We start from the raw sequence: 22,341 nt of genomic DNA, 5'->3' as shown, positions 1-22,341 counted from the left end.
GCGGAGGGGATGCGATGGAGCTCCGGGGATGTGATGGAGCTCCGGGGATGTGAGGGAGCTCTGAGCATGTGAGAGAGCTCCGGGGATGCGATGGAGCTCCGGGGATGTGAGGGAGCTCTGAGCATGTGAGAGAGCTCCGGGGATGCGATGGAGCTCCGGGGATGTGAGGGAGCTCCGAGCATGTGAGAGAGCTCCGGGGATGTGATGGAGCTCTGAGCATGTGAGAGAGCTCCAGGGACGTGATGGAGCTCTGAGCATGTGAGAGAGCTCCAGGGATGCGACGGAGCTCCGGGGATGTGATGGAGCTCTGAGCATGTGAGAGAGCTCCAGGGATGTGATGGAGCTCCGGGGATGCGATGGAGTTCCAGGGATGTGATGGAGCTCTGAGCATGAGATGGACTTCCAGGGATGTGATGGAGTTCTGGGGTGGTGATGAAGTTCCAGGGATGTGGTGGAACCCTGGGGCGGTGATGGGGCTCTGGGGATGTGATGGAGTTCCAGGGATGTGATGGAGTTCTGGGGTGGTGACAGAGCTCTGGGGCGGTGATGGAACTCCAGGGATGTGATGGAGTTCTGGGGTGGTTATGGAGCTCCGGGGCGGTGATGGAACTCCAGGGATGTGAGGGAGTTCTGGGGATGCGATGGAGCTACAGGGATGTCATGGAGTTCGGGGGTGATGGAGCTCTGAGCATGTGATGCAGTTCCAGGATGTGATGCAGTTCCAGGGCTGTAATGAAGCCCTGAGCATGTGATGGAGCTGTGGGTGTGGCCGTGGGGGTCCCCCAGGTTTCTGCACACCCGTGCCGTGTCCGTGACAGCCGTGCCGTGTCCATGACAGCCATGCCGCCCGGTGCACGTGTGTCCCGCTGGGCAGAGGCGGCGCTGGGCAGGGTCAGCGGGCAGTACCCGCGGTCAGCACTCCTCGTCGGCGATGTCCAGGATGCTGCTCAGCAGCACGGTGAAGGTGGGGCGCTCCTCAGGCTTCTGTGGGGCAAGAGGGAAGCCTGGCTGGAGGCCGTGTCTGCCCCAGCACGCCCCGTCACTCGCCCAGGGTGGCTGGAGGTGTCACCAGGGGTGAAAGGCACTCACCTCGTGCCAGCAGCTGTACATGATGGCATAGACCCGCTCCGAGGCCGCCTGCGGCCGGTACAGGCGCAGGCCTTGGATGACGTGCTCGGTTGTCTCGCTGTTGTTAAACCTCTCGTAGGGCATCTTTCCCAGGGAATAAACTTCCCACATCAGAACGCCTGTTGGGGGAACAGCAGGGAGAGCTCATGGCATTGGAGCACCCGTGTCTGCACGTGGTTTGCAGAGGAGCTCCCAACCTCCAAATCATCAATGCTGTGCCCTTACCAAAGGACCAGACATCAGACTTGCTGCTGAACTTGCTGTACAGCAGCACTTCAGGAGGAGACCACCGCACTGGGAACTTGGACCCCATGGAGCTTGTGTACTCATCATCTAGCACGTACCTGCAGCAGGAAAATGGATCAGGGTGCCTCACTTGGACTTCACATTTCCCTCCTCCACACAACTGACCAAGCCCAAAAGGAATGGGCAGCCCAGAATGACCAGAGGTTGCAGCTCTGCATGGGTTTCAGCAGTAAGTGGGTGTTACCCAGGACTGCAGAAGAGATTTGCTGACATGGAAGCACGGCAAAAAGGGGATGTGGAGAGAAAGCTGCAGCCAGGAGACTTGGGAGAGGGAAAGAAGATACAGCGAGAGGGGGGGAAGGGCCAGGGAAAATAAGAAAGGGGTGGTGGAAATGGAGAGGCAGAAAGTTGAGCCAGGCAGATGAAATGGAAAGAAGATGGGAAAGCAGAGCTGGAGGGTGGTGGGGACAAAAACTAACGTGTAGAATTGATGGAAGGAGGAGATGGGGTACTGAGACAGGAAAGTGACACAGACACATCTACCAGACCTGGAAAGACCAAAATCTGACACTTTCACAATTCCTTGGTCATTCACCAAACAGTTTCGAGCCGCCTGTGAATGGAGAAGTGGAGGCAGTTACTTCTACCTGCTCTTGTCTCTCCCATCCCCCTGTAGCAGGTGAACTTCATCTCATCCCCACCCACCAAACACTTCCCCTCACTTTGTCCTCCAAGTTCACCTGGACTGGGGCAAGCTAGAAAGGCCTCAGCAGTGACCAGCTGAGGCCTCCAAGCATCCTATCTATCTATGCAAGGGTGACTTCCCGGGTAGGATTTTGCCTGGAGAAAGCAGCCACAGCCCTACCAGGTCTCTGTGCAGGAACTGCTTGGATTCCAGGTACTCCATAGCTTCACAGACATCCTTGCACATCTCCAGCAGCTGGGCAGGCTGGAAGCGCTGCCGTGTTTCCCTCAGGAAGTTCAGGAGGCAGCCGTTGGCCATGTACTCGGTGATGATGAAGATGGGACGCTGCTTAGTGCAGACCCCGTAGAGCTGCACCAGCTTCTCGTGAGACAGGTTCCTGTGTTGGGGACAAATGCAGTTCTGAGCATCTAGAAAGCCAGGGAGCAAAGGAAATACCTGTGAATAGGGAGAGTTTGGCAAGGGAAGGTGCTTCTGGCCCAGCTGACAGCGGAATACCTCACAAAGGAATGCACAAAATCAGTGGGATCTTGGATGCATTTTGCAGAGTATGGGACTGCCTAAGACTGTCCCTCCACACCTCCCAGGAGAGCAGCCATTCTGGCAAGGAGCATCCAGGACTGCCCTGCATGGTGCTCTTCACACTTACATCATGACTTTGGCTTCGTCAATAAACTCATCCTCTGACATGGAGCCCTCCCTGATCATCTTGATGGCAACGTTGTACTGGCCTCTCCATTTCCCGTACTTCACCACACCAAACTGCCCCGTCCCGAGCTCCTTCAGGAAGGTCAGATCCTTGGGGTCGATCTCCCATGATCCTAGGACAAGAGTGTGAGTGTAATGTGGGTACAGGTGACCTCCCTGCACGGTGTTCCCAGCCTTCCAATCTAGCAAGCCCGAGAAAAGCTCACAAGCATTTGCTGCCTGAAAACTCATCCACAAAATCTGAGACCTGTAACTCCAGGGGGTGGGAGCAAGGTAACTTGTGGAGTTTTTTGGTCAATACTGTCCCAGAGGGTAGTTGGGAAGTGGTTCCTAGGAAGGCTATGAGCTGTGGGACAGCTAAGATCCCAGCCTGAGAAAGTTGCTGCCAGCAGAAGCAAACCTGTCACCCTGTTCTTTTAGAAGTTTTAAAGTTCTTTTAAAAGTTTTCTATGCCTTCTAATGTTTACATATTTCTACTAGAATTCTCACGCACTGTTCATGTAAATAATGATTGTTTTACATTCTTCTTTGTGGGAGGAGAAAATTGATAGATTGCTGAGTTGACCAGTGTGGTTGGAGAAGTAGCAATTTTATCCTCCAATCCACCGTCACATTTAAAATTCTATATATTACGAAGTCAGAAATAAAAGTAACTTCCTCTTGCTCTTTTAATCTTAGTGTGAGTGCGTGAGTTATTTTGTAGTACGACACAAACCCTTTAGCCAGGGAACTGCGAGGTAGCCCAGGCTGGCTTACCATAGCCAAGGCCTGCTGTGGAAGGTGCACTTTTCTTGTGCTGAGACACGGGGTACTTCAGTCTGGATATGAGCCCTGAAACACAGCAGCAGAGATTGCCACATCCCAGCAGGGAACACAGCTCCTGCCTTCGGAGCAGGAAGGTGGGGATGCCGTGGTGCCAGTGCAAACACTGTCACTTCACTCTGTCTCCAGAGCACTGACCTGCAGAGTTGTGCTGGTGGTAGGTGATAAGCTCTGGGATGCTGTTGAACAGGTGTTTTTCTGCCAGGTAATACTGATTCTGGGGGGTGCAGCAGACCACATAGTGGCGGATCGTGCCTTGGGGGTCTCTGGAGAGGGAGAACATGAGGTCAGTGTCATGGGTAGGAGAGGCAGAGGGTGAGGGGTGCCTGGAGGGGCCCTCTGAGGGAGGAACAAACTGTTCTTGGAGCCACTTACACAGAGGACTTGGCATAGACAGAGACAGTGTATTTCCCTGTCTTGCTGGTGGAATCTCGGACAATGAAGCCCCCTTCCTTACCCTAAAACAGAAAGGGGAAAGGGCACTGGGTGTTTGTGGGGACTGTGTGTGACTGCAATAGGCAAAACTTGAAGTGAGTGAAGATCACAGCATGGCTGGAAAGGATGTAGTGAGTTAGAGGAATCCTACTTCCAGTCCCTGCACGGGAGGCCACCTCCTGAAGTGGCTGCCTGGAGGAGCTCACACTGGGATAGGGAAGGTTCCTGCGGCTGTTGGGGCAACACTCCTCTCCCAGAAGAGCCAGGGTTGGTCCATGCTGGACATAAGGTGAGAACAGGCCATGGAGGGCTGGTGTGTAGAACAGACCCAGCCTCGGGAGGCAACACTTACCTCCTGTTTCAGCAGCTGCTCCGCTTGGCTCCGAGTGATATTCTTTGAGTACCACCTGGAACAGGGACACAGGACTCAGCCATCAGGGAGATCTCCACAGCCACCTCTGTCCCCAGCCCAGTCTGACCCTGGCCCAGCCAGGACAGACGTGCAGAGAGCAAGACAGGGATGGCTGCCAGGGGCTGGAGGCTGTCAGAGGATGTGGAAGAGGGAGAATGACCCAGCCAGGCTGGGCTCTTGGGCTGAGTAGGGTAACAACCAAATGCAAAATGTCTCCAACCAAGTGCAACTCGCCAGGTGCCTGTGCCCTCTCTTACTCAAAGATCTCCAGGGAATTTCTGGTTTCAGTGACGTAGTTGCTGGGGATGTATCCTTCCCTCCTGCAGGAGAAAAGGGGCTGGTCACACTCTGATGGAGCAGGCCAAGAGGAAAGGATATTCCTATTCCTGTCTAAGGAGGCTGAGTAGAAATGGGCTCAAAAACTTTGGTGCAAACCCATTTGGAGAAGGCTGACACCACAACTGACTTCAGCCTCCTCCACCTCCTCCCCAGGGCAGCCCACAGGCGGGCAGGCAGCCTGTCCTCACCCGTGGGGTGCCGAAAGGGTGTTTGCCCACCAGTGCCTGAGCAGCAGGCCAGGGCAGTGCTGCAGAGCCGTGGCCATGGGCAGTGGGAGCTCTCACCCGTTCTTGTCAAGGGCTTTCCACCAGGGCAGGTGGCTCTCCTCCAGGATGAAGTACTCCTCGCCCTTCTGCAGCTGCAGGTCCTGCGCGTTCATCGGCTCGTAGTTGTAGAGGGCCACCACCTTCTTCATCTCCCCTGCTGTGCTGGGGGCTGGCTCGGGGGGCAGAGGCTTCATCACCATCTTCCCGCAGCGAGAGGGAGAGTGTGGGACACGGTCAGGCTCGCACACACGTCACCACATGACACCCTGCCAAGGCCTGGGAGGGCAGTGGTCTCAGGCAAGGTCAGGGCAGTGTTTGTCTCAGCTCCCACCTGTATCTCTACCAGAACAGCTATTTCCTCTCCCTGGACTTTTTATCAAGTTATTTTTCCTCATCTCCACAAAAGGTAAGTGTTTTCTCTTTACCTTTTGGCTTAACCTGTGACTTCTCTGACCTACATCAGGGCTTTAATCTCTCAGGTGCCCTGGGAAACCTTAGGGTTAAGATCATTTGACTTTGGGCTCCATCCCCTGCTTCAAGCTCCTTCTCCCTTAGGTCACCATCTTGACCTCCCTCCCCAGAGCAGAGTCCTGGCCTGTACATCTCTGAGCAGGCATTGAACATGTTGGCTTTTTCCAGGTTCATCTTTTCTCCAACACTTTGAAGCAAACCCTGACGTTTACCTGGTCCTCCTCAGGAGTTGGGGGAAGGGGCTTCTTAGTCTTGCGATGCGACCGCCCGACTTTTAAACCTTCAGAACAGAGGAGGGGCTAAGGTGAGAAACGATCCCTGGTGTTCTGCTGCGGTGCTCCCCAGGGCAGGGGGACACGGCAGTGGGAGGGTGCCTGGGGTCTTACTGCCATTCCTGCTCTCCAGAATCTGGCAGCCCATGGCGTTCTTGGCTGTCTGGGAGCAGCACAGGTACTGGCCGTCGATCCAGAAGCAGGGGTGGTACTTCTGCACCAGGTCGCTGTTGTACCGGATCACTGCGGCAGAGGAGGGAAGATGGATGTGACCCAGGGCTGTGTCCCCAGCCTGCTGCAAGAGCTCTCTGCTCCCTGAGTGCAAGTGGTCAGCTGCATTAAATCATTTCCTCTCAGCTGTGCTGCTGTCCCCTGAGCCCTGATGTTCAGGTTTCCCTCAGCTTACCACTCTTGTTTCAGTGCTGTGGCTGTGCAATCCCTGTGCCACAGGGAAGGGCCAAGCTTGGCTCTCAGATCTGATTTAAGCTTTTTGAGCAGCTCTGCAAAGGGGCATGAGCATGCTTGGAGCCAGTCACAGAAGGACCTGGCCCTCCTGCCAGCCAAAATATCCAATGACCCCCAGGCTGCTCTGGCCCATGGTTCACAGCTCTTTTGAGCCCTTTTTTTCCCCAGAAGTGGGGTGGGAGGCCAGTGCTGTGCTTGGCTTTTCCATGGGAAGAGGAGGGCACTGCCACCACCCTGTGCTCGCTCAGAGACTTCCCTTGAAGGGAGAATATTCCCTTGCCAGGCAGGCTGACCAGCTTGCTCATACTTCTCCCCAAGCCAGAGGGACAACTGGATGTGCCTAAACATTGCTGGCAACCTGGGGCTGGCCCACAGCAGCTGCACGAGGTGCAGAGAGCCCATTCCCTGGTGGAATAACAGCAAAAAGGCAGCATTTTCACTCCTTTCTCTATGGATTCTACACTGGCTTGAGCTGCCAGAGCAACCCTCCTCCCTCAGCAGGGAAGTGGGAGAGGACTGGCTGCTCTGCTGGGGCTCTTGTGAGATAACCGACTTCCCCGTTATCAGCCTGCCCCTCTTCCGCCCCGCTCGAGCCAACTTCCCCGTGTCAACTCAACAGCTAATCCCACTCTGCCAGCACACAGCCACAGAAACACACACACACATGCACCAGGAGGCACATACAGGCAGCTCCAGCCGATTTTGGGTGGTTGGAGCCCCTTGGCACAGTGCTGCTGCAACACGCTCCCAGCTCCAGGAAGGAGCACCCAGCCAGCTGAGCATTAGCTCAGCATTACTGAGCAAGGCTTGGGGTGGTTTGGGGAAGATGCTCTGTGGCTCCCAGCAGCCTTGTGGTCCATGTTTCCTAAAGCACCGGGCACCCAACCCTCACATGCCAAGGCAGCACAGCGGTATGGCCACATCTGCTGTTTCCTCTTGCCCTCAACGATTTCTGAGCTTGCTTGAGCTGCTTTGGAGCAGGTTTGTGAGAAGGCAAGGAGCCTCAGCCAAGGGAGCTGTGGTGCTGCAGAGGGTGACAGTGCTTGCTCTGGGCAGGAGAAGCTCGCACTTCCTCCAGACATGGGACAGGTAACCATGAGCCAGCGAGGTTACCAGACAGGTAAGCAGACAGGTAACCTGTGAGCCTGGCACAGGGGTCAGGCACAGGGGCAGCTGTGCCCATGCTGGCTTGCCAAGGGAGCTGCAGAGCCCCCGCACTCACCGCTCTTCAGCTGATGGATCCAGCGCTTGCGCAGCTCCTCTGTCGGGGAGAAGATGTAGAGGGGCCCCTCGTCATAGACCACCTGCAGGACCACACACCTCAGTTCCACGGGCAGGGCTCTCAGGGCAGGCAGGGGGAGCTGAGCCTTGTGGCCACCCCGAGCCAGCCCTGCCGGTGTCTGCCGGCCCCGCACGGTGCCCACGGAACCGTGACAAAGAGGTTAAAAATAAGCCCCCTCCCCCGAGACTTTCCACTTCCTTCTCTGACTTTCAGTGTGCTGGGGGTGCACTGGGTGCCAGCAGGGCAGGCAGCTGGGCTGGGGGCTGAGTGTGCAGCCAGCATCCCTCCAGCATCAGCCAGAGGACTGAAAGGGGCAGGACAGAGCTCAGAAGCAGGTTTCCATCTTAAACAGAGCTGGCTCGGGGTTCAGAGAGACTCACCTGGCTGTCCCATGCAGTGTGGACAGCAGCAGAGTGTCTCCAAGCAGGGGCAGTGATGCCATGCTTGACCCCAGGCCCCTGTGGGGCCCTCCCAGCAGGACCTGCCACCAGGCAGAGTGGTGCAGTGGAAACTCACCTGGAAGGGGTAGGGGAACCGTTCGATGATTGAGATCTGCTCCATGTTGTTGTAATCCTCCCCTTTCCTCTGCAAGAGAGAGGCAGAGATGGATGGTGCTCAGCTGCTGGCATCTCCTCTGGAACAGGTCCACAGCTCTTGGCATCCCCCTGCTCTGCATCGAGCTGGACCTTTGCTATGGTGTGGACAGAGCCCCTCGTGCCAAGCAGGGCTGTCCCCCACTGCCAGCACCCCAGAGACCCTTCCAGCTTCCCCAGGGAGGGGACAGGGGGACAGCTGCAGGGACCCTGGGACCCTCCTCACCGGGGCCTGCCGCTCAGGGGGAGGGTTGTTTTCAGGTGCCACTGTCTCCACACAGGTGATCTTCTCAACGTCCACAGAGCCCTTCTTACTGCCCCGGCGCTGCAAGAGACATTCTTGGTTCAAAGGGTCACCAAGTGGACACCTGGAGAGAGTCAAACCCACCCCCTCCCTGTGCAGCCACCCCTTGGGCTGCGTGCTGCCAAGGGACAGCTGGTGACCGCTGGGCACTGGCATGGCACAGCCCCTGTGGCTGCAGACTCACCCCCCGCTCAAAGTCATACTCATAGTAGGACAGCTTGCTCTCCGTCAGCAGGAACAGGCGCTTCTTGAAGTTGAGGGGAGATGTTTTCTTCTTCTGCTGCGAGCGCTTCAAGAAGATGCTCTCCAGGATGACGCTGGCCATGTCAGCCCCCTGCTCTGCGCTCACCGGCTCGCTGTGGGCAAGACAAGGCTGGCACGGCGTTTGCTCAGCCCAAAACCTGCCGGGCCTCACTCAGGTGCACTCTCCCCCTTGCCCCAGGGGCAGACAGGGGGTGCTGGGACCCCCACAGTGGGGGGAAACAGCCGCAGAGGAGTGAGGGCAGCTCAGCGTGGGTTGTTTGTGACGTGACCCCCCCCGGCCCCTCTCCCACACCAGCCTGCAGACCAAGCCACCACTCGGATGGCTCCTATTCCTGCTGAAGAGGCCCCCAGGATATGCAAGATGGACAGAGAGCTGGAGAAAGAGAGAAACGGGGAAGCTTGGAGCCCTGGGGAGGAGCGTGGAGCCAGCTGTGACACCCTGCAGGCGCTCCTCCCCTCCAGCTCTGTGATGTGAGCCTGTGTGGGCTGTTTCCTCCTGCCCCACCGCAGCCTCTTCGTGCTGGGGACGTGCTGACTTGGCAGCGTGCAAGGGCTGGTCACGGGAGGCCAATCCCTAAAAAGCTGTGGGTAGGTCCTGGCACTGAAAGGCCACAGTGCTGCCAAGAGCACGGAGCAGCCCCAAAGCCATCCTTCCCCTGTGTGTCCATGGAGCCTGCAGGAGTGCAGGGATGGAGCTCAACTCCCCTCTGAGCAGCACTTGCCAGTGGCCAGGCTTGAAGGGCTGCCTCCAGCCAGCAGGCAGAGGGGTTAAATCCTTCCCCAGCCATCAGGAAATCTTCCCTGAGCCTCTCTGGCGAAGAGCAGTGCAAGAAAGGGCTCATGAGAGCCCTGCATCCCACAGCTGCCTGGTCTTTAGCAGCTGAAAATCGCCCTAGCCCATCTCTTGGAGCAGCCCATGCATCTCACCCCATCCCTCCATGCTGTCCCCAGGAACTGTGAGCCCTGGTGGGCCCAGCACCCACAGAGCCACGTGGCCGGAGCTGTGGGCTGTGACCAGCACCTGCCTGCAGTCTGGGGAGCTGATGAGTGAGCTGTGTGGAGCCCCTGCGAGCTGTGATCCCCTGGAGCTCTGTGTCTCAGCTCCCTGTCTCCTGCCTGACCACCTACAGTCCCTGCTTCCCCTTCACCTTGACCTTGTTCCCTTTTCTCCTCCTATAAGCACAGCTTTGGAAAGCAACCTGGGAGAAGCTGTTTTTCTCCCCTGCTCCCCACAGCCCATCTCCTTGGGGGAGGTTCAGAGGTGGGCCAGAAACAGGGGTTCAGCCCCCCATTCTCCAGCTGAGCATTCCATCCACTCTCCACGCACAGGAGATGGGCATTGCTCACTCACAACAGTGGGGAACAAAGATGCCAGGACCCAGTCCCACACACTGTGCTTCTCTCCAGGCAAGCCCCAGTTTGGGGACAAGAAGCAGAGGTGTCCTCCCAATGCCCAGACCCTCCCAGCACAGCCCCTGCTGCTGCAGCACTGACCCTGCCCCATAGTTCCCAGACAGGCTGGGGACAAGCAGGATTCCTTCTCCCAGGCTTCTGTCTTCCCTCCTTGTGGCTCTTATGGCTCAGACCTTTCCAGCTCGTTTGGGTGGTCAAAAAAACCCCACTTAATAAATTAGTCATCAGAGCCTTTCGGAAAAAACAGCAGTGTGCTGATTGAGGCCTCAGGAGGAGGGACCTGGGGTCCCCGCAGGTGACTGGTGTGGCCCCTGACCCCCAGACTGCTGGCAGGGCTGTGGATGAGCCCAGAGTGACCCCAGAACCATCCTGTAGCCCTGTGCCTCATTTCCCTACTTATCAAGTGTGGCTGCTAATCCTACGTCCCAAGAGCAGGAGGGCTCCCACTGCCCTCCCTGGCACAGACACAGGGCTGAGCAGAGGGGCCCTGGCTCCAGCCCATCCCAACCGCAGTGCCAGGTCCCTGGGGCTTTACCTGGAGTCACAGCAGTGGGGTCATGGCCAGCAGTGCCAGGCAGGTGGGACACGTCCTCACTGAGTCCTCTGGATGGAAATAGCAGGGGGGAAAGGACGAGTGTCTCAGAGGGCTGTTGTGCCCCATCCCGGCACAGCGTCCCTTTCCCCAGCACTGCCACCAGAGCCGCCCTGTCCCTGCCTGTCCTTGGCGTGGTGGGCACCCCACGGGGCTCGCCCCCGCAGCCACCACTGCTGTGCTGTGACAGCAGTGACGAGTGGCTGTGTGGCAGCATGTCCTGTGTCCCTCCCGCCAGCTCGTGTGACTTCCTGCCATGCTCACACCTCCGCCCAGCGTGCTCTGAGACCACCACCAGGCCTGCCACACACTGCTGGCCTCCTGCCACTGGGCACGGTGCCCACCACGCTCCCGGGGCTGTCCCGCTTCCACAGCAAGCTTTGATGGGGAGCTGGCAGGGACCTGGAATGCCTGGGACAAGAAGGGAGGGTGTCAGAGTGGCAAACTTCACAGCCCTCACGTTTCAGGTTGAGCCCCGAGGGTGTCAAAAGTGATGGGCAGGAGGGACAGCGGGGAAACCTCCTGCATGGGAGAAACTGCTGAGCAAACCCAGAGCTGCCCCCCAGCAATGCCCACCGCAAAAAGCACAGGGGAGGAATGGCCAAAGACTCTGGCAGAACCCCAACCTCTGGGAGCCCTGGCACCGCTGTGATTCCCAGCTCCAGCGCAGCCTGCAGCCCCTGGCAGCCCCTCCACCTCCCTGCCCGCCGTACCCACAGCCCCAGGCCCCGTGAGCGGGCTCAGATGCCACCTGCTCGGAGCTGGCTGGGCTGTGGGACAGGGCACAGCCCTCCTGCCCACCTCACCCGCACCATGTGTCCTGTGCCAGCACGGCTCTCCTGGCCCAGGGAGCCCGGCAGAGGTGTGAGGCCACACGGAGCCTCCCGCCACCCCACAGCCCACAGCCGCACCGGCAGGGCCCCGCTGCCGCCCCTGCCACGGCTCCTGGGGCTCCGCACTCACTCACCGAGTGCTCCGGGCAGCTCCAGGCAGCTTTGTCCAGCTCCAGCCGGCTCCGGCCAGCTCCGGGCAGCTCCGGGCAGCTCCGGCCAGCCCGCCGGTCGGGGTGCCTGTGGCAGCAGGGCCGAGCAGGGACAGCAGGGTGCGCAGGGAGGAAGGACGGGGCCGGCCAACCCCACCCTTTCGGTTCCCCTTTTTGAGTTTTCTGACTCAAAGGCAGCATTTGTGTTTCCTCCTGCAGTCAGCTGGGCCATGGCTGTGGGGTCACCAGGCCAGCGGCCGTGCCCCGGGCTGTGGGCAGTGCCAGGTGTTGGCTGACCATCCCTGTGCTGTCCCAAAGCCCGATGTGCATGGGGCTGATCCCCACACAGAATCGAGGTATTTTTACTTAAAGAGCTTTTGGTGGCAAATTCACAAAGCCAGCAGAGTGACTAGCAAAACTTTTCACTGTTTCTATGTTTTAGCAAATGAAAACATGAATCTTCGTTGGCTACAGATTACATCACTCATTAGTATTCTACTTTGTAGTGTTAAATCATTCCCTCACTTCTTACGTTAATTATGCCACGTGTTCAGTCTTCCTCTTCGTTTGGGTCAGTGGGTTTCTTGGGTCAGTAGTCCATGAGTTGGTGTTGTCATCTGGAATCTCTAATCCACTCAGAGCCGACTAAGCACAGTTGTTGAGTTAGCTTTGGTAGTTACATCCTTGTGAGAATTCCACCAACTGTTCTTGTGCTTCTAAATTCTGCATTCTCTGTGCCCACTACCAGTGGCAAATCCTTCTTCCCATGCCTTGTTAACTTCCAGCCAGGTCTGGGATCATTGAATCATGTCAAGCCCTAAACCTTAACAAGGATCTCTATTGACACATGAGTTGTGTTTCCAACACCTGGGCAGGCGACAGAGCCGGCAGAGCCCGCAGCCATCCTCCGGCAGCCCCCCCGAGCCCCGAGCCCCCAGCCCCGGTCCCGCACACCCCCGGCCCACGGCGGCCGCCTGCTCCTCCCCACCGCCAGGGGGCGCCCTGCCTGGGCCCGCTGCACGCGCCTCTCTATGGTCGCTGCACGCGCCTCTCTATGGTCGCTGCACGCGCCTCTCTATGGTCGCCAGCTCCCATTCACTTCCGCTTCCGGCCAGCGCTTTCTCTCCGGGCCGCCGCCGCCACAATGGTGAGTGCCGGGGTTGGGCCGGGCTCCATCCGCCGCCATCCGCCCCGGATGGGCACCGGGCTGGGCTCCCTCCGCTGCGATGGGTGCGTGCTGGGCGGCCAGGCTGGCGCGGGGGCTTCTCCATCTCCGGATGGCAGCGCAGGGCCCGAGGGAAGGGGAAGGGCGGGAGCGGGGCCTTCGGAGCGGGATGTGGCGTATGCGCAGCGGCCGTGACTGGCTTCTCTCCTCCTCCAGGTGAACGTGCCGAAAACCCGCCGGACCTACTGCAAGAAATGCGGGAAGCACCAGCCGCACAAGGTGACGCAGTACAAGAAGGGGAAGGACTCGCTCTACGCGCAGGGTAAGCGCGGGCTCGGTCCGGGGCGCTCCGCGTGTCTGTGCCCTGCACGGTGCTGGAAATCGGGAGCGTTTGTATGGCTGGGGAGGACAGCTTGGCCTAAAGAATGTGCTGTACAACAAAGAGAACTAAAAAAAAATAAGACAAAGGGAGAAGGACTAAGGACATGTCAACCCAAAGCAGTTTCGGATGCTTGTCGTGTGGAAAAATTTAACTAATTAGGGAATGCGCTCTGGGTAAACCTAGCTGGCTGTGAAAGCTCAACTGGAGCCAGCCCGAGGGAGAGCCCTGCCTACTGAATATGGGATGGGAGTTTGAAATGTGCTGGCCTTCAAGTCCAGGTGAAAGAAAATGAAGCCAGTGGTAGCTCCAGCAGTAGTGATGTGGAGTAATTATGTAAATACTACCTGGACAGAATTGCATAAATATTTTCGGCCCTTTGTGTGCTGGCTTTGAGGATTTACCATGCAGCACCCTTCTCTGCACAGAACTCTGTATAAATGAAGTGCCGTGATTTGCAGACCTTGTGTGTCTGTTGGGTGCAGTGTGGGGATGGCGCAGCACGAGAACTGTGGCACTGGTTGGTTCTGCTGGGCTGTGCAGGGACGAGCTGGGCTCTGCTGGGATTTAGGAAGTGCCAGTTGTGTTTGTAGCATCCCCTCGGGTGTTGCCTGACCAGAGCCATTTTTGCTGCAGGAAAAAGGCGTTACGATCGGAAGCAGAGTGGCTATGGGGGCCAGACAAAGCCAATCTTCCGTAAGAAGGTGAGTGAGTGAGCGAGTGAGCCGGTGTTGCTCCTCAGGAACAGGGAGCTTCCTTGGCAGCCCACATGGCCAGCTGAGGGAGGATTCCTCAGGGCTCTGCTCTGGCTGTGTTTGGGCAGTGCTGTGCTGGCAGTACAGCTGTCCCCTCATCATAGAATGGCTTGGGCTGGAGGGGGCCCCTTGCCATGGGCAAGGCCACCTTCCACTGTCCCAGGCTGTTCCAAGGTCCATCCAGTCTGGCCTTGGACACTGCCAGGGAAGGGACAGCCACAGCTCCTCTGGGAAACCTGTGCAATGACCACCCCACCCTCGCAAGGAAGAATGTCTTCCTACTCTGTAATCTAAATCTCTGTCAGTGTGAAGCTGTTTCCCACTGCCCTGTCATTCTGTGCTCTTGTAAAAAGTCCATCTCCCTTGCAAGCTCCCATCAAGTACATCTCCTTGCTGTCCTGTCTCATGGACATGCTCCTCGTTTGTGGGGTGACTTGGGCTGTGTTTGCAGAGTAGGTTCTCAGCTTTGATGCTGCAGGGGAGTGGGGTCTTTCTGGTAGGGATATTTGCAGTGAAAGGAATGCTTCTTTACCTGCTTGCCCAAGGGGAAGGGCTTGGCAAAGGGAAAGGAGCTGTCTGCTTGCTTGGTGTGGTATTTACAGCAGGGAAGCAAAACCCAGTGGGTGGGTTTGTTACTTTGTGTGAATTATTTAGTTATGCTCATAGAGCCACTTGGCTTGCTGGGATGCCCTGGTGTCCTGCTGAAGGTTTACAGGAAGCCTTCCAGCAAGAAGAAAAAAAATGAGCCAGCAGGTTTTCAAGTTGTCTTTGTGCCAGGAAGTGGGGAGACCTCAGAGAAAATGCTTCTGCAAGCAGGGTACACCAAGCAGCTGCATTGCTGGCACACTCTACCTGTACATTGCAATTCTCATTTCTGTTTTTTCCCAGTCAGCATTGTATGGATGGTTGGCTGAGGTTTTTAGCTGGTGGTTACAGCCCTGTCCAGCTGCTACAGTAGCCTCCCAGCTTTGGATTCTTCCCTCTGCAGTTGTTAGGTTTCATCCAGTTTCTGAGTAGCTGCAGGTCTGCCCTGAGCCTGTTGTGTCACTGCTCCTTTCAGAGAAAGTTTGCCAGTCGTGTTGCTTCCAGGTGGTTCTTTTGCCCAGTTATCATCTGGATTTCTCTTGAGCACTGCTGGTCTGTGCTCTAACACTGTAAAAGTGTGAGTTTCTTGCTCTGTTCGGTGGAACAGACTTCTCCAGCATGGCTGATCCCTTCAGGAACCAGCCCTGCCCCACTGAATGCTTTTGCCAGCACCCTTTTTGTGAAGATAACAATCCACTTCACTCCCATACTGATCCTTAAAGAGCCTTCTTCTTTTCAGTGGAGGGAGCCCATGTTTTTAGTATCTCTCTACACTTCAGGAACTGAATATTAGGAGTGCTGGGAACAAACTCTCCCTGAAAGCAACAATTGGTCTGCTTGGGGATGTGTGCTTGATTGAAACACGCTGCTCTTCCTCCCAGGCCAAGACCACCAAGAAGATTGTGCTGAGGCTGGAGTGTGTGGAGCCCAACTGCAGGTCCAAGAGAATGCTGGCAATTAAGAGGTGCAAGCACTTTGAGCTGGGAGGAGACAAGAAGAGAAAGGTGAGTTTGCATTCTGTGAGTGGCTGAGAAAGGGGGGCAATACTCAGTGGTGAATAAACTCACTCTTGTCTCTTGCTTCTTACAGGGCCAGGTGATCCAGTTCTGAGCATCATCCTGCTCATCGTTACGGACCGTATTAAAGTAATTAGATTGATCCCTTGCTTTTTAAAATCTGTTTTCTCTTGGGTGGGAGCTGTGAGTACATCAGCTTACCAGGGAGGTGTTGCTTGCAGAACCATTTCACAGACCAGTTTTTAACCTGGCTTTTTTAAGATCCCTGCCAGTAGCTGGGATCTCTTTGCTATGTTTTCAGGAGGTGTTTTGTCATGGGTGCCAGTGACTTTTGTGTATGAACATGGTGCAGGCTCGTTGATGAACTCCCCTGAACAGCCCCTGCCCTTGGCTGCAGCCCCTTTTTACAAACAGCTGTACTGCCCTGAGGAGCAGAGGTCTTGGAGCAGCCGGTGGGTTTGATACCTGCACCATTAGGCAGGTGCCATTAGCTGTGGCAGCTCAGAGAGGTGAGGGACAGCTCCATGCCTGTGCTTGCTCCTGGCACACGGTGCCTCAGCTGCCTTCCCCTGTGCCAATTGCTGCTGGCTCCTCTTAGCATGTCCCTTGAAGGAAGAAGGCCAAGCACAGCAGTGAAGTTTCAAATGGGGAACAAGCAGAGTGTGGTAGATTGTGGGGACAGCCTCCAGGGGAGCTTCCCCTTAGAGGAACATTTCTGTGAGTGGCAAGTCTGCTGTTAGCAGATGCTGGGAATGCAATGCAGAGTTCACCCTTCTGGGCAACTTTCTGGTAGTGGAAATGGAGCTGGAGGATGGAGAGATGCCTCTTCACATCTTCATCATGACTGAGAGCACTCAGTTACTGAATTGTAAGGGAATCTCTGCTTACTAAATATTGGCTGATGTGATGGCCTTTTCAGTTTGTGTAGGCAGTGGTGGGTTTGGACTGTGGGGTGGACTGTATGGCTGTATTACATCAGCTTCACTGTGTGCTGATTATTTCTAGTAATCATGACAAATTTCACAAAAACTTACATGACTGGAACAAACTGGCCTGTTTCTAAACCATGATTAATTTCAGATACTATGCTGTACTCTTGTACTCTGCAAGTAAGAAAAAGCATAGATTTTTAAGGGGATTTTAATCAAAGTGCTTAATCACAGAAGAACAAATCAAGTAATCCTGATTGTATTGTAGTCAGAAGAGAATATACTTGCACATCATGGTTGCTTAAGTGATTATCCATCTCCTGTCTTGGAAAGCCCATGTTACTCAACTTAAAGGCTGCTGCCAGCAGTGGAAGCAAGCACTCAGAGATTTCTGGGAGGCAGGATTCATGGAGAAAGAGGACTTCAGTGGCCATATGAAAGGTGGAGGGGGAGGTGTCATCTAAAGGGAAGTGACAGCCACTGGTGAGAGATTCCTGGAGTGGGGAAACCCTCAAAAACTTGAGTCCTAAGGCCTGACAGCATCTGTCAAGAAGCTAATAAGAAGTGCAATGGTTCATGTCAGTCCCTGAGTTGTCAGAAGATGGAAGTGCATGTCCTTGCTCTGAGTGAAGTGTTTGGTTTACTTAGCAGGGGTGGGAGCAGCTTTTCTTGGACTGTGTGCCCTGGTCTGGAAAAGAGAGCAAGGTGGCCAAGGTGTGTTTCCTTAGTATCCCTAAAATGCTCAAGGGCAGCTGTAAGATGCTGCCTGTGCATCCCTTGCCTTTCCTTGCTTGGTAGTGACAGTGGGTGTAAACAGTTGTCGCCCCGCTGGAGCCTTTCCAGCCCTTTGGAGGAGGAGTTGGGTGAGATGCCAGGGAAAGGGGCACTTGCTCTGCTGTCCACCCTTTCTTTGTCACCTCTAGATGATGGAGTGATGGCAATTTGTCACATTAGGCTGAAGGTTTAGATCATGAATCCTGAGACGAAAGGCGCCTGATTGGAAGAAGGAGATGAGTTTCCTGCTGCAAGTTCAGACAGAGCCTAAGGCTTAGGAAGAGACTGTCTTTGTGCTGCCTACAGTGGCAGGACTTTGAGCAGCACAGTGCCCGTGGGGTTCACCTCCACGCTCAGGGAGGAGAGCCAGCTGTACACGCCGCAGTCCCTGCTGGCCGGCAGCACCTGTCGGATGGAGCAGGCTGGGTTGCAGGCCAGCCCATTGCCGAGGAAGGTGAGGGAGAAGGTGAACTTCTGGGGTCCTCCAATCTCCTGCTGGTTCAGCACGGCCACAGCATAGGCTCGGCCAGACAGGGGCCGCTCCCACAGCTGAAAGTTCTTGTCCTGCCAGGGAGAAAACAAACCCAGGGCTTAGGCTGTGGGAGGCTGAAGTGGTGGTCTTCATGCCTGTCTGTTCCAGCAGGCTTCAGGAACAAATGGGCTCACTGGGCTCCTGTTCCCAAACCCTGAGCACCTCTCCATCCTCCTGTGCCCCACTCTGCAACCCCCCCAGCGCTGCTGTACCTTGAAAAGCTGGTATCCCTGCTTGCCCAGTGGGTCCTGGTTGATGGCGATCACCTCTTTGTTCTGGAGCAGCCACTTGGCCTCGGGACTGATGTGCCGCAGGTCGTTGGACATGAACAGGGGAGCGGCCATAATGGCCCACATGGCCATCTGCGTCACCGACTGCTCCCAGCTCAGCCCAAAGTTTCCAATCACCAGCTACGACAAGCAAACAAAAAGTGCCTGGTAACGCTGCCTGCTGAGGACAAACTGGGCCACCAGGACCAGGAAATCCCAGGGTGGGACCTCTTTGGAGCCTGGCTAGATAGGCTGAGGGCCAGGAGCAGGACCAGCCGGTTGGGAAAAGCAAGGCATGACTACGTGGCAGTTTAGGATGAGTCCCTGGTGGAAGTGAAGCTCTTTTAAGTGGCTAGGTAGTGTTTAAGGGTGCTTTTAGATTCAGATTCTTGCAGTGCTGGCACCCAGAGGTTTTCACTCTGGTGGGACATCAGCACCTTGGAGATTGTCCCCCAGTGCCACACCTGTGTTCTGAGCTGGTACTGCTTGTGGAGGCTGCGTGACACAAAGATGGTGCTTCCTTGGTACTCTCCATAGCTGCAGTTCTTTTTCCCTTTCTGCCTTGGACCTTCTCACCAAGATACTGATCCTAGGGTCCCATCAGAGCCCTTCCCCTCCCATGTTTCTCCCCCAGTTCTCTCCCTTCCCATTCTCAGCCAGCAGCTGATGGAAGGTTTTTTTGCTGATGCTTCAAGTGGGATGCATGTTGCTGTACTTGCCATATCAGGATCATTCCAGCCTCCTGGCCCAGCTATCTTCACAATGGTGTCCTGGTGAAGTGCTGTCCAGTCTAAGATACTCTTGATGCTGCTCCAGGAGTCATAAACATCATAGAAGTTCCTCCAGTGATTGCAGTACTGTTTGATCTCTGTGTAATTGGGCTGCCAGAACAATGAGTGTGATTAGACAGAGCATCTAGCTCTACAGCAGAAGTGTCAACAAGGCTAGACTAGACCAAAGGTAGCTTGGTGGAGAACCAGGGAAACACCTTCCATCACCAGCTATCTGGATAATGTAGTGCATGTTTATTCCCTTGAATGCTTTGTGCCCAGTAATTCCACTCTGACATGGTCTAGACAACACTATTGCTCCCCTTGGGAGAACAGTTGTGATCACCAGCTCTGTTACAAAATTCTTTCACAGTTTTACTGAAGGTGTGACAAGGCCAGTGGGATTAAACTGTAATATCCCAGTAATTATTGCTATTTTTTGGGTTTGTACCGTTTTGTGAGTAATACATTTAATTTTAGCTGTGGGTGGAGGGCAACATGTCAGTCACAGACTCTGGCTGGCAGAAATCTGTCACTGAACAATGTGGAGGATGTCACAAAGCCTCTCTCGTGGTCCCCAGAGCTGTCTGTAAGGCTGAGCCTGCAGCACTCTGTGTCCAGGAAGAATTACACTGAGCTATCTGCTAGGCTGGCTGTCTGCATTGCCAATGGTTTGCTGCTTGCTCCTTGGAGAGAGGGAGCAGATGGATGCTGTGGTTTTTTTGGCACGCTCCATCTGGGCTGTGCCTTCATGCTGCAGAATCCTCCTGAATGTGTTTCAGCAGAGCAATGGTTCAGGAATGCTTCAGGGCTCTGGAAGGAAAAGGTCTTTTCCTCCATTTTACAGCCTTGTTCTTGGTCAGAACGGAGAGCAGCAAGTTGCTGCTTGCAACAAGGATGTTGTTTTGCAATCTTCAATGTTTTTCTCTTCTTCCCCCTTGAGCCCCAGGCTAAACCTTGGGAGGCACATCTTACCTGCTGCACAGGCCTCAGGTAGAAAGGCCACTCGCAGGAGTACACAATGCTCCTTCCAGTCTTGTTCAGGGCCAGAGACATGAGTCTGTATCCTAAAGGAGAGCACAGACAGAGGTTACACAACCTCCCTGGTCACACAGCAGAACTAAGCCAATGCTACAGGTTCAGGTTTCAGTTCAACTCTTGCAAAAATATGATTGAACACATTTTTGTGGTCGAGACATCACAGGGAAGACAGGGGAATTTAAAGTCAGCAGCTGGTCACCTGCCTCCCAAGGACAGGAGCTTTGCTTGGGCAGGCTGTCACTCCAAGATTGCTGCTCCCTTTGTACATACAGCCAGGGGAAGAGGTTAAAAGCTTTCCTGTATGGCATTTTTGCTCTGGATACCCAGGAAACACAAGTCAGTATCTATCAAGCAGTGCAGCTTTGCTGGGTGATGTAGGAGTACGTTCTCATGAGGCACTTGCGCCATATGGACTGGGCAGGAATGCAAAAGCTCTAGTTTTTCCTGTCCTTGTCCCCAAGCAGCCCTGTTAAGTCCGTTCCAATTGGCAGAGAGGGAATGAAAAGTCTGCTCTCTCCTCTGGAACTGCTTCAGTACAACTGGATTGTATCTGGGTTACACATATGATCCAGCAGGAGCTCTCAGCTCAGCTGTCACTCAGGGTGCTGAGCTGTGCTCCTGTCTGTGGCACTTGGCATATGCCCCACCATCTGGCTTCGATGGCACTGTCACTTGGGCAGGTTCTCCCTGCCAGGCAGAGACAGGACTTTGTGCAGGACTCCTGCTGCCAAACATGGTGGTGCTGACTGTGCCAGCAGCCAGAGAGCCCAGTCAAGAGAAAAAAAGCTTTCTAAGTTAAAGTGTTCTTCCTGTAAATCTACTCCTGTGGCACTGGGATTTGCCTGTGCTTCAAAAGAGGCTGTAGCCGAGTTCCTTCAGCACGGGGAGCTGCTGAGCTTTCAGCTGCTGGCTCACCAGCCTTTGTGCAAATAACTTCTGAAGTGGTATTTACATTGGTGTGCTTTAAAAGGAAAACCCCAGTAGATTTTTATGCCATAATTCCCTTCATTTTTATCTGTTAAAAGCCCTCCTAACTGCTCCTTTCATGGCTGACTAACTGTTCTAGCTTCATTCAGGCTGATTCACATTGACAAGGCCCCACCAAAGGGATTAAGTGTGTGAAGTGCTCTGGGCTCTCCAGTACAGGCCCCACAGAAAGGCAAAGCCCGTGCTGAGTTAAGAGCTGAGGGAGCAGCCTGCACAGCCACCCCCAGAGCACAGAGCTGATGTGTCTGTGCTCAGCCTGACCCACGCTCTGGGCTGAGAAAGCTCCTTTTCTGAGCCGTGCTTGAAGGAGAGCTCCAGGAGACTGAGCAGGTAAAAACACTTAACACATCAACACTCAACACCTTGGGCTTGAGAACAGAGCCTCAGATTTGCTTTTGTAAGCAAGTCCCTTAAATGAGGGAAAAGCTCAGGGAAAAGTGAGTCCCTGGAGCTTGATGCTGGGCCTAGAATTGCTGCTGCCTGCAGAATACTCCCACCCGCGGGAATAGCTGCCTTGGGCCCGTGCCTACCTTCTGCCAGCTGCTCCAGTGAGTCAGAGTTACAGCCATCAAACTTGAGCAGGTCCACACCCCAGGAAGCAAATGTCTGGGCATCCAGGTCATAGTGGTTGTAGCTGCCAGGGAAGCCAGCACACGTCTTGGACCCAACATCACTGTAGATTCCCAGCTTCAGACCCTTGGAGTGGACCTGTGCGTGCAGACAGAGACAGACCCTGGGATGGGGCAGCCACAAGGCAGGGGAGGAGGATTTGGGGCAGCAAGGGAAGCAAACCCTCGCTGTGGCAGGCAGGGCTTTATCAGCAGTGCCGCCGTGGCACTCACGTAGTCGGCCAGCTTGCGGATCCCACCGGGGAACCGCTTTGGGTCCGCCTGCAGCCGGCCCTGCCCGTCCCGCGTCGGGGCCATCCAGCAGTCGTCGATGCAGATGAACTCGTAGCCGGCGTCCCTCCAGCCCTCGGCAGCCATCCTGTCCGCCATCTCCACGAACAGCTGCTCGCTGGGCACGGCCAGGGAAAGAGAGCGGAGAATGTCTGATGTGTGCCGCGGCCCAGCCGGGGCTGGGCGGGCAGGGGCGCACAGGGCAGCGCGGGGGAGGCGCGGCGGGGGCCGGAGCCCCGGGCCGGCTGTCCGCCCCCCGGGCTCCCCGGGAGCCGTGCCCCGCGGCGCTACCTGACGCAGCGGCGCGGTTCGGCGGCGCAGTCGGTGCCGCAAAGGAAGCGCTCCCAGTGCAGCCAGCCCATGGGCGGTGTCCGCGCCAGGCCGTTGTCCAACGCCATCGCCGCCGCCGCGGCCGCCGCCACCGCAACCCAGCACAGCGTCCGCCGTGCCGCCGCCATCGCCGCGCCGCGCCGCTGATTGACAGCCCGGCTGCCCAATCCTCGGGGAGGCGGCGGGCAGCGCTGGCCACGGAACCAATCGCCG

At 55.8% G+C, this 22,341-nt stretch overlaps 3 protein-coding genes across 4 annotated transcripts; 1 reads left to right on the top strand and 2 right to left on the bottom strand.

The window, feature by feature from the left end:
• Positions 1–28: 28 nt before the first annotated feature.
• On the bottom strand, positions 29–11,319 carry BTK (Bruton tyrosine kinase). The gene is made up of 18 exons (XM_072929275.1): positions 8,631–11,319; positions 8,369–8,467; positions 8,066–8,134; positions 7,490–7,571; positions 5,917–6,045; positions 5,743–5,810; positions 5,078–5,259; positions 4,712–4,774; positions 4,395–4,449; positions 3,983–4,065; positions 3,746–3,873; positions 3,542–3,616; positions 2,727–2,898; positions 2,240–2,456; positions 1,923–1,987; positions 1,354–1,472; positions 1,090–1,247; positions 29–984 (listed from the first exon to the last, which is right to left on the bottom strand). Exons 1-18 carry the CDS (start codon positions 8,769–8,771, stop codon positions 913–915), a joined length of 1,977 nt encoding a protein of 658 aa, XP_072785376.1. The 5' UTR covers positions 8,772–11,319; the 3' UTR covers positions 29–912.
• Positions 11,320–12,524: 1,205 nt separating this feature from the next.
• Positions 12,525–15,739, top strand: RPL36A (ribosomal protein L36a). 2 transcript variants are annotated; one of them, XM_002188466.7, is made up of 5 exons: positions 12,525–12,844; positions 13,079–13,184; positions 13,878–13,945; positions 15,463–15,585; positions 15,671–15,739. In XM_002188466.7, exons 1-5 carry the CDS (start codon positions 12,545–12,547, stop codon positions 15,689–15,691), a joined length of 618 nt encoding a protein of 205 aa, XP_002188502.3. In that variant the 5' UTR covers positions 12,525–12,544; the 3' UTR covers positions 15,692–15,739. The 2 variants fall into 2 exon arrangements, with proteins under 2 accessions (XP_002188502.3, XP_072785375.1); XM_072929274.1 differs by having other exon boundaries at positions 12,734–12,927.
• Positions 15,740–17,454: 1,715 nt separating this feature from the next.
• Positions 17,455–22,289, bottom strand: GLA (galactosidase alpha). The gene is made up of 7 exons (XM_030272928.4): positions 22,090–22,289; positions 21,742–21,916; positions 21,430–21,607; positions 19,847–19,938; positions 18,821–18,982; positions 18,045–18,242; positions 17,455–17,864 (listed from the first exon to the last, which is right to left on the bottom strand). The coding sequence occupies exons 1-7, from the start codon at positions 22,254–22,256 to the stop codon at positions 17,601–17,603; spliced, it is 1,236 nt and encodes a 411-aa protein (XP_030128788.4). The 5' UTR covers positions 22,257–22,289; the 3' UTR covers positions 17,455–17,600.
• Positions 22,290–22,341: the final 52 nt, after the last annotated feature.

Source organism: Taeniopygia guttata, chromosome 4A, assembly GCF_048771995.1.
Source record: "Taeniopygia guttata chromosome 4A, bTaeGut7.mat, whole genome shotgun sequence".
Lineage (NCBI taxonomy): Eukaryota > Metazoa > Chordata > Aves > Passeriformes > Estrildidae > Taeniopygia > Taeniopygia guttata.
Note: the sequence above shows the minus strand (reverse complement) of the source record. Positions and strands in the feature narration are given on the sequence as shown.